We start from the raw sequence: 17,534 nt of genomic DNA, 5'->3' as shown, positions 1-17,534 counted from the left end.
GGAATCCTTGATGGGTAGGCAGGAAGTTCTGGGGCAGATAAGTCCATGGAAGGTACTGCTGTGAGTAACCCATAGCTGAGTTGTGACCAAGACCTCGCTGTAGAATGATGTGTGTCTTCCTGGGCCCTCCTGAGCTAAGCAAGTATCAGGATAAATAAAGTTCAAGTTCTGGTGTTTAATACTTTGCTAAGGCAGACCCCACATGACCAAATCCAACTTATTTTTTTCCTTTTCCAAAATACCAATCCAAGTCTCAACCATCCTACTGGACCCAGCTCAAACCCTTCCTTTTCTTAACTAACTGCATATCTAGTCATCTCTCTTTTTCTATATTTTTGTCACTCATTTTGTCTTCTTGTTTGTTCCCTCATATTGTGAGTTGGTGGCTTCCCAAGACATATTTTTCCAGCCTCAGTGTATGCTCCTAAAGCCAGGGACTATGACATACTCAAAAAATTATTTCAGCATCAAAAATAATACCATCCACAGAGCTGGAACTCAATTAATACTTGAATAAAGGCTTTGAAGAAGCCAAAAAGTAAATTATGCCATGGTCTATTGGATAAAACAGTCGGGGTGGGGCAAAAGGGTTCTTGAGTCCTCTCTCCTGGTAGTTCCAAAACCCCCACAGTCCCAGCACCTCTATTCCTGTTATGAAACTGTTGGATACTTTGACCATCTCAAGTATGTCTAGCAAAACTCAGGGCCATCTGGCACTGCATAGGAGCTTAAGATACCTTTTTTTTTTTTTTTTTTTAAGTTGGAATTTAAGCCAAGTTTTTTGCCCTTGTGGTAATCACCACGTGCAGTTTCTGCACAGAGCAAGTCTGGGTTTTTCGCTGTCGTGTCCAGCAGGCTATGCTGTGCACAAAGAGAACACACCAGCAATGTTTGTGTGAAAGTAGATATCCTGTGTATCCCTAAATAAAGTGGAATAGAACGGAGTTCTCAGGATCTATAGTAATGCTGCTATGAACTCTGATTCAAAGGCACATTGCTTTCTCTTAAGGCATCGTAGGCTTAAACGTTTAGATTTAGTGATTAAAAGAAAGATTTATTTCAGCGCAAGACTAGAAATTACACAAACATACGCAGCAACAAAGCATTAGGGACAACACTCATTTGGGAGCACGCTGGAAAACATTACACGTTTCTCCTTTGGGCGCTGTGGTCCTCACAGGTGACCGCTACCACCTTTACCCAGAGAATTGTGCGGGCGAATGAAGGCCGACCGGTACCCACGCGGACCTAGAAGGCGCCTACCATCTGTGCGGAACCCACCCACGCGGCCAGGCCAGGCCAGGCCCGGCACCACCGAGCGCAGACCTCCGGCGCATCCTAGAGCGGCCACACGCGGCCACAGCCCGCGGGGCACTTCCGCCCGCGCCGGCGCCGCCCGGTGGACGGCTGGGCCTTGCCGCGGGCCTGCGCCTCCCTCGGCTCCTGCCGCGGGCCTCGGGTAGTGGGTGAGTGGGACGGGGAGCGCCGGAGAGGGGCGGGCCAGGGTCTGCGCCACCGTCTGTCCGCGTTCGCCTTGTGGGCCGAGCCGCGCGGGCAGGCGCGCTTCCTCCGGACTCGAGGGCCGGGCCGGAATGGAGGACCCAGGCCCGGGGAGCGCCCGGGAACGAGGACGCGCCTAGTCTGTCCTCCACCCCCCCACCCCCACCCCAAGGCGGGAGCCCCCGCCCACCCCTCCTTTGGGAAATTGACATTGACTTGAGGGCGAGCCTGGGCTCGCTGGTGGTCGGAGACCTGGCCTGTGGCCCTGACTCGGCGTTGGCATCTATTTGTCTCTGGGCCACGGTTCTTTCATTTCCAAAATGGAGGAAGGCAGTATGCGCCCTACCTAGATCACAGGGTGATTGCAGGGTTGGCGCTGCCTGTATGCAAACTGGTTCTCAACCCGTCAGCCTTTAGAATCGTTTGGGAAGCCTTCCCAATGCTGAGTCCCCAGAATCACCAGGTGATTGGGATATCCTGCCGGGACGAGAACCACTGGCCGGGAGTGTCAGGTGACAGTACTGTGGTCGTGTGCTGTGTTCTCCACTGGAATGTGCACTTGGTCCAAGGTGGATCATAGCCATGAGAAAGCAAGTGGCTGGTTTTATGTTCAAGAAGACAGGGACCAAATCCGGTCTGGTCACATTGAATTCCTGGTGCATAGAATGGTGCATGCCACAAAACATGAACCATTGATTAAATAAAGTAATTTCTGATTACTTTCCGACCTACTGGGTGGGTTTTGATCATTTGGCTCATTTTTTTAACTTTTTATTGTGGAAACTTCCACACATTGAAACAAGATACTGTACCGAATTCCCAACTCTGTTGGGTGACTCTTACGCTCACCTCACTAGATTATTTGAAAGCAAATCTGAATGTTCCGTTTTGTCTATTAAATACTTGTTTGCGTTTATAAAACACAATAATTCCTTTTTAAAATATCAATTTAATAAGCATTTCATGTTACCATCTATCCAGTCAGTGTTTACATTTTCCCAGTTGTCTCTTTTTTCTCCCAGTTCTCTTTTTCAGTCTGCCCAAATCCAGATCCAAACAAGCTACACATGACATTTGGTTGACATCTCTTATATTTCATTTAATCTCCTTATGCCATCCCTCTTTATTTTTTTTCCTCTGTATTTTACTTGTTGAAGCAACCTATTCATTTGTAACATTTCCTACGTACTGGATTTTGCTTCTTCCATCCCTGTGTTGTCCTTTAATAAACTGGTATTTAGATTACAGGTTTTTTCAGATTTCAGGTCCTACTTTTTGGCAAGAAAACCTCATAGTGTTATTGTGTACCTCCTATTGCAGCCCACCAGGAGTTACATAAGGTCTTGTTTCTTTTTGTGGTGTTAAGATTGGTCAGTGGGCCTTTTCTGTACAAATCGCACTGCAGGGTAACTAAATAATTGGCCAGAGATTTACAGAAGGATGCCAACTAATAACTTCAGAAGGAATGAGAGAATATCACCTTTTGGCAACCTCTAGTGAAATAACCCAGGCAATGATTAGTGGTTGTTAAACATCAGGAAGAGAGACATTCAGACAGCATGTGCTTCCTGATGGGAGTACCCAATACCATGTAAACAAGCATTCTTGGATAAATACTTATGAAATATTCTTGGATATGAATGTGGGTGGTGGATATAAACCAAGATTGGCCATGAGTTGATACTTGTTGAAGCTTGGCGATGGTCATGTGGTAATGCATTATACTAATCTCTCTACTTTTGTATGTGTTTGAAATTTTTCAAAATAAAATTTTATTTTGTTAAGTTTGACTAATTGTCTAGTGAATTCAGGTCAGCCTGATCCATCCATTATAGTTCTCCATGAGCCTTTCACTAAGTGATTCTCAAACAGACTGCACATTAGAATCACAGGGGAAGAATTTTTTTTTTAAATACTAAAACACATGTCTCACTTGCGGAATTTCCTTTTTAATTGTTCTGGGATGGAACCCAATTATTGATATGTCTCAAAAGCTCTCCAGGTGATTCTAATATGCTCTCGAGTTCTGTACCATTGGCCTAGATCCATTATTTGTTAGGGATTGCAGAGTGATTATATTTTGTTATTCCTTCTGCATTTACTAGCTTTTAAAATGTTTGACTTTCTATATTGTGTTATTCCCATCTCTGTTGCAAACTGCAATCCAACAGGAAAGCCTCTGCAAATTACCTAATTATCAGAGGAATGCTTGATTTTGGAATTAGAAGTGTGGAGTAACACATGGAAGGGACAGTAGCATAACCTAAAGCCTGTGCATGAATTGGAGAGATGTACCATCTGTGTGGGTGAGGTGTGTGTGTGTGTGGGGGGGGGGGGGGGGGGGGGGGCTGACTGTGTCCCCAAACGGAAAGGAAGATTCGGTGATGTGTAGTTAGAAAAGTATGTTCGGCCTTGTGACCCATTTCTTTTTAATAATCAGTATTAAATAAATGAAATAAACATTGAAAATAAAGTCATCAGATGCTGCTCATTGCAATGAAAACCAATCCAAAGATTTAAAAGAAAACTTAATGACCACTCCCCACCATCACCATTTTAATCACTCCTGAGATAACCAATATTAACAATATGCTGTGTATCCTTAACACACAGACTTTCTCTCTCATATAAATGCAGAGGTTTGGGGCATTGTTGTAAAAGTGATGTTGTAAAAATCTGTAACTTTTCTCATTGTCGTCCCTCCAGGACAAGAGTTACAGAGCTGACTTAACTGCAGAATAAATAGTTGATGGTAGGAATGTACAGTAAAATATTCAGTCATTGTCCTGGTGAAATATATTCAGACCGTGTCCAAATTTTAGCCACCTTAAAAGTACCACCAGAAACATTGTACATAGGTCCTTTATTTCTATAGGGTCGATTCCCCAAAATAGGGTGGCTGAGTTAAAATGTACTGTTAATAGCATCATCATTATTGGTAATATATATTGCCAAATTGCGCTCCCAAACATAAAAGCAGTTTACACCTCTGCCAGTAGTAACATATGAGAATACCCATTTCCCCCTGTGTTCTACCTATTCATTGTTCCCTTCCCCCCCAAACCACTCTCAACCACTGGTCTTTTACTGTCTTCATAGTTTTACCTTTTCCAGAACATTATATAGTTGGGATTCAATTACAGTTTTTAATTGGCTGGATCTGGCAGTTTTTTAACTTGTTTGTTTTTGTACGTGTGAGCAGCCATCCAAGGTTTGGTAACTTGTGGTTTTAACTCACTAAGAGTTGTTCAAATCTTACTTGGGATTTCTGTATAAGAACCCAGTCTCTTCTGAATAACGAAAAGATAAATGAACAGTAAATCTCACAACGACCTGTTTTTGGTGATATCGAGCAGTGATGTGTAATAATCCCTGGGTAATCTTTTCATTGCAGGGTGGAAGATGTCTATGGATGTGACATTTCTGGGTACGGGTGCAGCATACCCATCCCCAACCCGGGGTGCCTCTGCTCTGGTCCTTCGGTGTGAGGGCGAGTGCTGGCTCTTTGACTGTGGGGAGGGAACTCAGACACAGCTGATGAAAAGCCAACTTAAAGCAGGTTAGTGTGCATTCAACTCTCTCACCAAGACTATCTCTTACTCTGCTTCATTTTCTTGGCTCTCCTTGAGGCTTTTGCTCATAAACAGCCCTCACAGTTGCATCCCACTTCAGTGCTAGAGCCCTGGCAAGGTTTGGAAGACCCTCAGGCATCCAGCCTCCCCCACTGAACTTTATCTACTTGTTCGTACTGTAAATGTTGAGAGCAAGGATTTATATAGGGTTAGGGGTGGAGGATGGGTTGGGATACATGAGGCATATTAGATGGATACTACGCAAGCAAAGGAACAGTGTACATGATTCCACCAGGAGATGGTTGTCAGTATCACGAGAAGATACAAAGAGTAATAGACATTCAGAAGAGTGAGGTGTTCTTTTTCATGTGAGGTTATCAGGGTAGGCCTCTCACAGAAGGTGACCTGTGAGTCGTTGAAGGAGGTAGAGGGATTTGCTGGGCTGGGGAGATGAACATGCAAAGGCCCAGCACCAGGGAGACTGAGGAGTACAGTGGCGCAAAGCCTTGGCCTAGAGTCAGGCCAGCCTGGGTTGCAGTCCCAGCAGTGTCTTGGCTTTTGGCCTTAGCAGATCAACAAACTTAAGGCTTATTTTCCTTATCTTTTTTTTTTTTTAATGTTATGTATTTTTGAGAGAGAAAGAGAGAGACAACGCGCACGAGCAAAGGAGGGGCACAGAGAGAGGGAGACATAGAATCTGAAGCAGGCTCCAGGCTCTGAGCTGTCAGCATAGAGCCCGACATGGGCCTCGAACTCACATGCTACAAGATCATGACCTGAGCCGAAGTCCGAAACTTAACCGACTGAGCCCCTTATCTTAAAACGTGGATAGAAACTCAACTCAAGTCAGCTTAAAAGGGGTGTTGTAAAAATTACATAAAATAATCCCCTTTCTGTGTGGTTGTTTCTTTCTCATCAGTTAAAGCTTAGCTCAGATGCCATCTCCTCAGAGACTTTCCCTGAACCCCTGGAGTTCAGTAATTCCTCGTTCTTCTCAGGCATTTTACTGCTTTGTGCTATTTTTATTGACTTCTTACCATCGATATCTAAAATTGTTATTTAAATAGTTGTTTCTGTGTTCGCTGTATTTTCCCTGTATGATAAAGTAAGCCCAAGGATCATTTATATCCTTAGTAGATGCCTAGTAAATATCTGATCAGTTAACGCATGAATAAGGTGTTCAGCACTTAGTATGGTCCCTCTCACTTACTGCATCTTGTTAACTGGAAGTTATTGAAATTATTCCTCTGATTCATCACAGTGTGTGGCATTGATGGCTATAAGAAAGTTAGTTCTAGCGTCCAGGGATCTCTTAGTCTAGTGGTGGGAACTGATGTGTAAGTAGTCATAATGTAATGTGATAAAGAGAATAATGGATCTGTTTTCTAAATACGTTTGGAGCACAAAAGAGGGGGATGTTAACTGTGTGTTCAGAGAAAGCATCCCAGAGATGGTAACAGTACAGCTAGGATCTAAGTGATGATTAGAAGTTTCTCTGGGGAGAAAAGTAGGGATGGACTTTCAAGGAACAGAAAAAGTGAGCAAGAAGTAATCGAGTTTCTAGGAGAGAAGTGACATGTTTGGCCAGGATAAATGAGAGGTAAAAACGCTGAAAAAGTGAGGGCAGATTATGAAGTTCTCTGTGGTTTGCTAAGGTATTTGGACCTTCTTATTCTGTTGGCAGTAAGAAACCATTAAAAGTTTTTAAGCAGGGGAATGATATGGTCTGATTTATGTGTTAGGGACAGAGTTTTCTCGTGGCAGATGTACTGGGAGAGACCAGTGTTAAGGCAGTTGCATTCATCTGAGAGAAGAGAGAGAGGATGAGGGTGTAGGGATAGGGATGAAGACGAGACTCAATTTAAGAAATACTTGTAGACTTAGCAGGGAGTGGGTGACTGACTGAATGTCTAGGATGTGAAGAAGTGAAGGATTATTCCAAGTTACAAGGATGGTGTCTGAGACCTAAACAGGGAGACAGGAAAGGAGCTGTTGGAGGAAGGAACTAATGCATTTCACTTAGGACTCGTGGCCTTGAGGTGTATACAGTTCAGCCTAAGACCCTGAGGTCTTAGTATAGCAGGTACTATACTTTATTTGCCTTGGGTCACACAGAAGTTCCTTTCATGAGAACTCTCAGGGAGGAGCAGGCTGGCGTGGAGGCAGTAATACCCCATTTTAGAGAGTAGGGGTTGAGGTGGTGGGATGATTAAAACAGAAACAAGAAACTGTTAAGTGTGGGTACTAGAGGTGTAGGTGTGGGGATTAGTCATTACTTTTTATTTAATACCTGTGTCAGTTACCAATGCTGTATCACAGATTACAAATTTAGTGTCTTACTGCTTTTATTGTCTCATAGTTTCTGTGGGTCAGGGAGTTTGGGCCTGGGTTGGCTGGCTTCTCTGCGTCAAGGTCTCACTGGGTTGCACTCTGTATTTGGCTGGGGCTGAGGTCTCATCAGAGGCTCATCTGGGGAAGAATCTGCTTCAGAGCTCACATAGGTTGTTGGCAGGACTAAGGCTGCCTCAGCCCTTAGAGGTCTCCAGTTCCTGATCATGTGGGTTTCTCCTTTGTGGTAGCTCGATTCCTTACTGCCATCCAAGGGCAAAGAAACTCCAGAGCAAGTCTGCTAGCAAGGTGGAGTCTTATAACATAACATAATCACCATAATTACACTGCATCCCTGTGCCATATTTTACTGGTTAGAAACAGTTTGCAAGTCCCACCTACACTCAAGGAGAAGAAATTGTGAAAGGATATGAACATCAGCCAGGGGCCATGGGTACCACCTCACGTCTATCTGTTACAGTACCTTTCTCTAATATTTTATATTTTGTACCTATTTTATATATGTTTTAAGTAAACATTTTGCAAAGCTAAGCCTCATAAAAAATAAATAAAGTCTAAGGGAATCTTTAGTTTACTAAATTCGTATTGGCTAAAAAGATTACTGGCTTCAGAGAGGAGGGTGAGATGGTAATCCTAGAATATTATCTATGACTCTTTAGCATTTCAAAAGCCCTCAGTCTCAAACTGGAATGCAGCACCCTCAATTCGTCTCGGTTACTTTCAACCCAATGTGGACCTGTTATTTGATTCATTGAAACCCTGTCAGCTTATACTCCTCCTCTTATGAGTTTCGTAAGGAAGTGCTCTCTGTTTATCTAAACACACTTCTTTTAAGCTTCCTTGGCCCTAATGTGCAAGCATCTGATTAACAAGTAATAGGTTTGTCATGTCTTACTTCTTTCATAATTTTAAAGAGTGAGCTTAAGCTTTTCTTCTTTTTCCCTTAAAAATGATTATAAAAAGGGGGCGCCTGGGTGGCTCAGTTGGTTAAGCAACAGACTTCGGCTCAGGTCATGATCTCGCAGTTTGTGAGTTCGAGCCCCGCGTCGGGCTCTGTGCTGACAGCTCAGAGCCTGGAGCCTACTTCAGATTCTATGTCTCCCCCTCTCTCTACCCCTGCCCTGCTCACGCTCTGTGTCTCTCTGTCTCTCAATAATAAATAAACGTTAAACAATTTTTTTAAATGATTATAAAAAGTATTACAAAAGTATGATGAAAAAATGTTTATAAAAAGTATACTTAGGGAGCACCTAGCTGGCTCACTGAGAGGAACATGCAACTTCTTGATCTCGGGGTCATGAGTTCGAGCCCCACGCTTGGTGTAGAGGTTACTTAAGTAAATAAATAAAGACATTTTAAAAAGTGTACATTCTCATTGTAAAAATTCAAACAAAGCAGAAAAATATTTAAAAAGCCTAAAATCCCCCTTATAGGTAAATATTTTATAGATGTATATATGTTAAAGGTACAGGTATATTTGGTGTGTGTGTGTGTGTGTGTGTGTGTGTACAATTTTGCATAAACAGTATCATACTAGGTGTAACCTTTTTTTTTTCAACTGAACAATAATATATTGCAGATATTTTCCTATGGCAGTAAGTATAACTGTGTCATCGCTTAGGGGATCCTTAGAATTCCACTTCTCTATGGATGGCATATTCCCCTGTAATTTTCTTGTTCGCAAGTGAAAGGAAATTCATGCACTTTGCTTTCTTCATTTGATAGCATCCCCTAAATTTGATAATTGAGGTTGCTATTCCTTCTCCTTCTGAAATCAAGTTTCTTGAAATGAAATGTTTGTCTTCCCTGAACCTGTGATAACTGTGGGAAGCAATTTTGACTTACTTAATTTGTCTCACTTGCTTTGGACTCACAGATTGTTTTGGTGTTCAGTTTTGGCTTTGTTTTACACCAGATAGGGAGAGGGCCCAGAAAGTCTCACTTGGCAGTTTTAAGGTCAACGTGGAGATCATGACTCAATAGCCATTCTAGTTATCTAGTTCTTTTGTCTGCAGAGGCCTCAGGTCACACTTATGTGTGTCTTGGCAGCTCAGACAGCAGGAAGGGGGGTGATGAATGGGTTCCAAGAAGTCAAAAGACAGCAACAACAGGGACTAAAAAGAGAAAACAAAAAGGAGCATACTGAGGATACTTCTGGAGTGCCTCAGGGTTCTCCAGATCTCAGATCAGCCTCTGCCCAACTGTTGTTCTCTGCCATGGGGCCTGGGTTTGATGTATTAACTCAGGAAAGACTTACTTGGAGAACACTTTCGCCTTGATGTCACAGGATAAATCACATTACAATAAACTATTCCTGTTCTTTTATGGTATCAAATACTTGAAATAGATGGGCCATGAGCTAGGAGCAGAAGCCTCTGTTATACTAAAATTGTGTTAATTGGGATTGTTACTTTTAAAATGCCTTGTGGCGCATCTCAGAGAAATGCTAATGTGGCATCATGCCACATACCAGCAGTAGATTCAGTTTACCATTGATGAATTCAAGTTACGACCTAAGCCAATATGTACTGAAAAAGCCATTGTGTTAGCTCACGTTGAAAAGAAGGCATGGGCACATGTACGTTGACATAATACCGTAGGAGATCTGCCCTCTGATCTACATTTTAGCATCTGTTGCCCACCTTCCCTCTGGGTTCTTCACCCTTTTCCTCTCCTGCGTCCTCCTTTCCCCCTCCTGTTTCATCATCTTCTTTTTCCTCCTCCCCCTTCAACCTCACTCAGACAGGCAGGCTCTGTCTTGGTTAATTCATCTCTGTCCAGTGCAGAGGGTCCTTACACGGCAGTTTTGGGTTCAGGCATTGGTCCAGTTGGAGCCTGGGGAACATTTATTTTGCTGGAGGTATGTATTTTTTATTCTCAGAGGGAACAGTAGAGGGCACTGTAACTGTCAGATGCTTTTGACGTTTGAGGCCTATCTAGTTTAAGTGAACTATTTTGGTACACTTTTTGTGTCCCTTTTCTTGCTTGCTTGCTTGCTTTCTGGCTTTCTGTCTTTTAAATTTTTTTTGAGGTTTATTCATTTTTCAGAGATAGACAAAGCATGAGTGGGGGAGGGGCAGAGAGAGAGGGAGACATAGAATCTGAAGCAGGCTCCATGGTCTGAGCTGTCAGCACAGAGCCTGACACGGGGCTCGAATCCACGGACCATGAGATCATGACCTGAGCTGAAGTCAGACGCTTAACCGACTGAGCCACTCAGGTGCCCCTCTTTCCCTTTGCTTTGCTTTGCTTTGCTTTGCTTTGCTTTCACACTCTTTGTTTCCCTTTTCTTCCCTTTTCTTTTTCTATTTCCTTTCTTTCTGTAAGAAGATATGTAGGAAAATACTCTTAAAACTGCAATACTATGTAAATTGAAGATGCTTTATGAAAAAAGTTACATCTAGATCTTGTTAAAACATAAAGCCTGTCTTGCTTCTGAAATCATGTAGAAAAATATAAAGAAATACGTTTATGGTAATAAATAGAATTCTAAATTCATTTTGCTGCTTTCTATGTAAGTTGTTACACATGTTTCAAGTAGCTTTGTATAGGTTTTTATTTCTGGAAAAACTCCCAAATTTTTTTCTCTGCCTCAATCAAAAGGGAGAATTACCAAGATTTTCATCACACATCTTCATGGAGACCATTTCTTTGGCCTTCCTGGCCTCCTCTGCACAATCAGCCTGCAGAGTGGCTCTGTGGTTACCAAACAGCCTATTGAAATCTATGGCCCTGCCGGGCTTCGGGACTTTATCTGGAGAACCATGGAACTCTCTCACACAGAGCTGGTCTTCCCTTACGTGGTCCATGAGCTGGTGCCTACAGCAGATCAGTGTCCAACAGAAGAACTAAAAGAATTTACGCACGTGAATAAAACAGACAGTCTTCCCAAAGAGGGACAAGGAAGAACTATCCTACTAGACTCAGAAGAAAACTCATACCTTCTGGTTGATGATGAACAGTTTGTTGTAAAAGCATTTCGCCTCTTTCACCGAATTCCTTCCTTTGGGTTTTCAGTCGTAGAGAAGAAACGACCAGGTAAACTCAATGCACAGAAACTGAAAGACCTCGGTAAGTGGTTTTCTTTCTTCTTCTTTTTCTTCTTATCAGTTGAGCTGTTGTTAGCTGAAGCTGTTAGAAGTGTCATAATAACCTTCCTTTCCTCTCTCCCAGGCCCGAAACTGACATTTCTCCATTTATTTCTTTTGCCCAAAGTCTGCTTATTAAGGGAAATTCTTGAGGCCAAAAGATGCTATTCAGACCAAAATCCAAATATATACTTGAATCCTTTTCTCTTCAGCTCCCTGGATCCACATTTTTAGTCTCTCTTATCTTCAGCTAATGCTATCTTGCTTGGGAGGGTGGTTGTTGTTGTCCTAGGTCTAGGCTTTTATTTTTTCATGTCTTCCTTTTGAAATATGCTTTCAGTGACATCTTTGGCCTGAGAATTTTTGCCAGAGTTCTTAACCTTGCAACTGCAACCAGCTACTTTTCTTTCTTTCAGGATTTTCTTTCTTTATCAACTTTGCCTACTCATTCAACCTTGATTAAATTAATTTGATGTTCAGAATACTATGTCTCAATTGTTTTACATGCCTGGGTTCATCATAGGTGGAAACAAGCATACAGAGATAGACTTGGGCCCCATCTGAGGCTGTGTACCTCCTCCCTGCCAGGCCATCAAGCATGAGAGGATCTTCAGCACCTCTCTTGAAACAGTGTCCAGGTCCTTTATACCTCCAGCATCACCACCTTCCTTGTCATGGCCATGTAGACCCTATAAAAAGCATGATGGTATCTTCCGTAGATTTGTTTCTTTTTTCTTTTAAATTTACTTGTTTTTGAGAGAGAGAGAGAGACAGAGTGCGAGCAGGGAGGGAAAGAGACAGGGAGGGAGACGCAGAATCTGAAGCAGGCTCCAGGCTCCGAGCTGTCAGCACGGAGCCCAACATGGGGCTCGAACTCATAAGCTCTGAGATCATGACCTGAGCTGAATTCAGACACTTAACCGACTGAGCCACCCAGGTGCCCCTAGATTTGTTTCTTTATGCAAACTCTTCCTTCCTTCTCAACTAAAACAAAATGCTAAATAATGAGGAAAAGTGACTTAGGCCAAAGGTATTTTTATTATCTAAAAGCTGTGGAAATACTATTATATTGGGAAACTTTAAATATGATGTATGCTGGAATTAGCGAACACATTCTATTTGTTTATAGGTGTTGTTCAGAGTGATGATCATCAGGTGTTGTTCTATATTAACGTAAGATAATTAATATAAGTTTTACCAAACCTAATTTGGTAAACATGGAACTGCCCCTGCCTACGAAGAAGATTATGTATGATTGCCAGAAGTTCTCCTTGATCTTATGATCCAAACAATCCCCTCAAACAATTTTTTTTATTAAGTTAGTCAGTTTGTAGGTACTTTGTCATTATTTAAATGGACTCGTTAAATTTACTCAAAAGATGAGCTTGTTAAGTAAAGCGGCCTCAAAAACTGTTACTCCTGTTCACAGCCGAGAATCAAAGCTGATAGCTTGACCCTAAGAAGGTCTTAGTGGGACTTAAAAGCTTAAAACTCATCTGACATGTGTGCTTGGGAAATGTTTTAAGTACTAGGGCATCACTAACATCAATAGCCAACACTGAACTTTTAAAAATGTATAAATATTCCAGCTTTCCACAAGTAGTAAAATATTTATAACGATTATGAAAAGAATTGGATGCCTTTTCCATTTTGGTGCTGTTAAAACAGACTCTCTTAACAAGTCATAAATTCCATTCCCATGATGTGATGTTATCTGCCTCCATCATTAGGTGTGCCGCCAGGTCCTGCCTATGGGAAGCTGAAAAATGGAATTTCTGTTGTTCTGGAAAATGGAGTTACAATTTCTCCCCAAGATGTCTTAAAAAAGCCTATTGTTGGAAGAAAAATCTGCATTTTGGGTGACTGTTCTGGGGTTGTGGGTGACGGAGGAGTGAAGCTGTGCTTTGAAGCAGACCTGTTGATCCATGAAGCGACCCTAGATGATGCCCAGATGGACAAAGCCAAGGAGCACGGCCACAGCACACCACAGATGGCAGCAGCATTTGCAAAGTTGTGCCAAGCAAAGAGGCTAGTTCTGACTCACTTCAGTCAGAGGTACAAGCCAGTTGCCTTGGCCAGAGAAGGAGAAACAGATGGGATTGTAGAACTGAAAAAGCAAGCCGAATCAGTGTTAGATCTCCAAGAAGTGACTCTAGCAGAAGACTTTATGGTGATTGGCATTCCGATCAAGAAATGAAACCCGGGTTCTGGAATACATACTGACATATCTGTGAATATGTTCCTGAGCCAACAGCCAAGTTGGTTGTTGTAGTTGGAGGTTGTGCTTCTAGTTTTGGTCTGAAATTATTTGGGTCCTAACCACCCTAAAAAAGGATAGAGCTGCATTGCTGAGCTGATTCAGCAGTGACAGGGAGCAAGCTTTTGGATAATAAACCATTTTAAAAAGAAAAAAACCAGCATCCTTCTTAAAGCCCAAATTTGACAAAACGATAACCTGTTCAGGTATACTTTTTGTTCTGTGGCTGCTGCCTCAGGTGTAAGCCAGTACCCCCATGCAATCCTGGGCTTAGCTTCTGCCCAGGTTTATCGCTGTTGTTGGCACAGTATATAGGGATTGGCCCTTTGGGCTAAAAATGGTATTTTGGCAGTTTGTTGAATCTGTTCATATTATTAGAATACAGAGAAATGTAATGAGACATTGGACATGCAGGATTGAAGGTAGCATATTAAATCTGTATTTGTTTGCTGGAATACTGAATGCAGGATCAAGGTAGGTGTTTGTCTTCAGTCATTGTTTTATGGAACTTTCTGCTTTGCTGTAAACCTGTGGGTCTCGGCTGGGGGTGATACCACTCCCTTAGAAATTATGGGGATGTTTCTTGTCAAAATGACTCGGGGGCTGGAGAGGGGTACTACTAGAATTTAGTCAGTAGGGGCCAGGGATGCTAGATACTAAAAAATTTGAGTCCTGTACAGTGAAAAATTATCTCCCCCCAAAATGCAAATCTCAGGCCTTTTGAAATACACAGCAAGTTAAAACCTATACTCCCAATGTAAATATACTTTATCAAAATTAGTGATGTGAATTGAACTACTGGGTAAGTCAAATTCTGCAGCAAGCATTAAAAACCTAGCTACATGAAGGTATGGGGATTGGAATGTTATGTCAAATATTATTTGACAGAAATGAGCCATGAACTGGAACTTATGAATCTGGAGGTAAAGAAATGATATCTATTAAACCGAAGTTTAATTTTTGTGTCCCTATTAATTAATAATTCTTTGAGCACAGTTTCAATAAGCTAGCTTTTCTTCCTTCTTCCTTCTATCTGCCATGGGGTTATCTCTGACTCATTTGACAGTTTCTCAAAATGGGTTACATGGAAAGCTAGTCTCAAGCATAGATTCATTCAGAAGGATTTCCTAATCACATTAGTTTGGGGAACACTTTATGTTGTATGTCCCTCTGGAGGTGTTCTAGTTCTCATCAATATATCAAAAACAGTACTGCTTGAGTGATAACAAACCAGTCTTTGGTGCCAGAAAGACTGATTTCAGAGTCCAATTCTGTACCTTATGGTGGTACCTTTGTGGCCTGGTGCAGATTACTTACTCCCTGTCAGCTTCAGCTTGCCCTTGCCTTTTCCTTTTCCTTTTCCTTTTCCTTTTCCTTTTCCTTTTCCTTTCCTTTCCATTTATTTTGAGAGAGGGAGTGTTGTGAGAACAGGGAAGGGGCAGAGAGAGAGGAGAGAGAGAATCCCACGTAGGCTGCCTGTTGCCAGCGCAGAGCCCGATGCAGGGCTCGAACCCGTGAACTGTTAGATCATAACCTGAGCCAAAATCAAGAGTTGGATGCCTGACTGAGCCCCCCAGGTACCCCTTGCTCATTCTACACTAGGAAAACTAATGAGACCTACTGTGTAGGATTGCTGTGAAGACTAAATAAGACAGTGCATAAAAGGAACATAGCACATGGCTTAAAGGTTGAGAAGTCCTGCAGTAGAGGGGCCTGTCATCTGTTTTGGACCCCTTTCTCAGTCCTGTTTCACCACATACCATCTATGAACATGCAGGAACCTAGAGAATTTCATAGTACACATATTTACAAATTCTGTCATGGTATATACTGTTAAATCCCTTTAGGTTCTTTCTGGGACTTCTCTCACAAAAACTTTTGACTGCTGATTCTACCCTACTCTAGGCTCCCGGGCCACCAAAGTTTGACCAGCCTAGCATATCTTGGTTTCCAAACTCAGTTAAAACAAGCATTTATTAGACACCTAATGTGTGCCCAACCCTGTACACCAGGGACTGGTTGGTAATACTCCTGGGGCTCTTGAGGTTAAAGACTGTAGCTTAATCACCTCTGCATTTTTGTTTATTTATTTATTTTTTCAACGTTTATTTATTTTTGGGACAGAGAGAGACAGAGCATGAATGGGCGAGGGGCAGAGAGAGAGGGAGACACAGAATCGGAAACAGGCTCCAGGCTCTGAGCCATCAGCCCAGAGCCCGACGCGGGGCTCGAACTCACGGACCGCGAGATCGTGACCTGGCTGAAGTCGGACGCTTAACCGAGTGCGCCACCCAGGTGCCCCAATCACCTCTGCATTTTTGGAAGTACCCACTCATCATAAGCACTCAAAAGTGTTTATTGAATGAAATGAGGCCTTGATATCATGACTGCATAAACTATATGGCCTAATATTGAGGACCTGTGCTGAGCCCATTTCATTATTGCATTTGTCTAAAAAAATTTGGCCACCTGTTTGGTTGTGCTCTGTTCAACTGAGTACCAACTAAGTGCCGGGCTTTACCGTGTTAGAACTACATAAGTGAATATAAGACACAATTTCAGGCTCAATGTCTGGTGGTAGAGACTACTAGTAAACAAAAGTAAATATATAAATCCTTCTCAGATTCTAATTTGGTAGCCTGGCACTCAATTTTGTTTTTCTTAAGTGTTATTTGGTAACTGATTTGAGCTGTGCCCTTAGAATCAGACCCTATTAATGTATGTGGTCTAAGTCATCAGAGACCATGGGAATGTAAGATTGATCAAACATAGACTGTCAGTCCATAGTGAGAATTCTTGGGCTCTCTCCTGGCCTAGAATTTTTTTTTAAGTTTATTTATTTTTTTATTTTGAGAGAGAGAGGAGAGAGAATCCCAAACAGGCTCTGCACTATCAGTGCAGAGCCCAGTGCAAGGCTCAAACTCATGAACCACGAGATCATGAGCCGAAATCAAGAGTCAGACGCTTAACTGACTGAGCCACCCTGGTGCCCCTAGTTTTTTTCTTAATGGTAGGACACATCCTAAGAATTTGTGGAGCTAGAATTAAGAATGAAGATTATACTGGACTTCCCAGAGCCTATAATATGCTCATGGTTGTATGACTCTAAGAGAGGATTAGAATATGTATCGTGCCCCAAAGTTATTTGATCACTGAATCCTTTTTGCCAAGGAACATCTTGGAGCACAGGAAAATACTGTTTCTTAATACTTTTCAAAATTATTATATTTATATTTTTTACCTGCACTATTTATTGAGTTAATGAATTTCGTTTTTACACTTAGTATCTTTTTTGTCCTAAACTATTTATTTTTTTCATTTATTATTATTATTATTATTATTATTATTATTAATTTATATCCAAGTTAGCATATAGTGCAATAATGATTTCAGGAATAGAATCCAGTGATTCATCCCCTATGTATAACACCCAGTGCTCATTCCAAAAAGTACCCTCCTCAATGCCCCTTGCCCATTTAGCCCATCTCCCACCCACCCAAAACCTCTCCATCAACCTTCAGTTTGTTCTCTCTAAACTGACATTCTGTCAGGGATCTATAGGTACCTGCTTGCTTTAAATTTTAAAAATGCACTTTCCAATTCTCAAAAGGTGTTTAGACTTGCCCAAATAGACCCCAAATCTGTTCTGTTTTTCTAATACTCATGCTTCATTAATATACTTTTAATGAGCTTTTAATTACAAAAGCAGCATATGCTTGGCAGATAATTTTTTTTAAGAATTCCAGGAAGAAGATTACTCATAATTCT

The 17,534-nt window shown here is 41.9% G+C and overlaps 1 protein-coding gene across 1 annotated transcript; it reads left to right on the top strand.

Annotated features, from left to right (window-relative positions):
* Positions 1 to 1,396: 1,396 nt before the first annotated feature.
* ELAC1 (elaC ribonuclease Z 1) lies at positions 1,397 to 14,724 on the top strand. Its single transcript, XM_030335741.2, has 4 exons — positions 1,397 to 1,466; positions 4,895 to 5,059; positions 11,025 to 11,492; positions 13,240 to 14,724. Exons 2-4 carry the CDS (start codon positions 4,903 to 4,905, stop codon positions 13,704 to 13,706), a joined length of 1,092 nt encoding a protein of 363 aa, XP_030191601.1. The 5' UTR covers positions 1,397 to 1,466; positions 4,895 to 4,902; the 3' UTR covers positions 13,707 to 14,724.
* The last annotated feature ends 2,810 nt before the right edge of the window (positions 14,725 to 17,534 follow it).

This window comes from Lynx canadensis, chromosome D3, assembly GCF_007474595.2.
Source record: "Lynx canadensis isolate LIC74 chromosome D3, mLynCan4.pri.v2, whole genome shotgun sequence".
Taxonomy (NCBI): Eukaryota; Metazoa; Chordata; class Mammalia; order Carnivora; family Felidae; genus Lynx; species Lynx canadensis.
This window is presented reverse-complemented; position numbering and strand designations above follow the sequence as displayed.

What these genes read in the sequence shown, in the direction of transcription:
- ELAC1 (XM_030335741.2), top strand. Translation starts at nt 4,903, where the DNA reads ATGTCTATGGATGTGACATTTCTGGGTACGGGTGCAGCATACCCATCC. An exon ending in GAAAAGCCAACTTAAAGCAG is followed by an intron (nt 5,060 to 11,024) that starts GTTAGTGTGCAT and finishes CTCAATCAAAAG; the next exon opens with GGAGAATTACCAAGATTTTC. An exon ending in ACAGAAACTGAAAGACCTCG is followed by an intron (nt 11,493 to 13,239) that starts GTAAGTGGTTTT and finishes CTCCATCATTAG; the next exon opens with GTGTGCCGCCAGGTCCTGCC.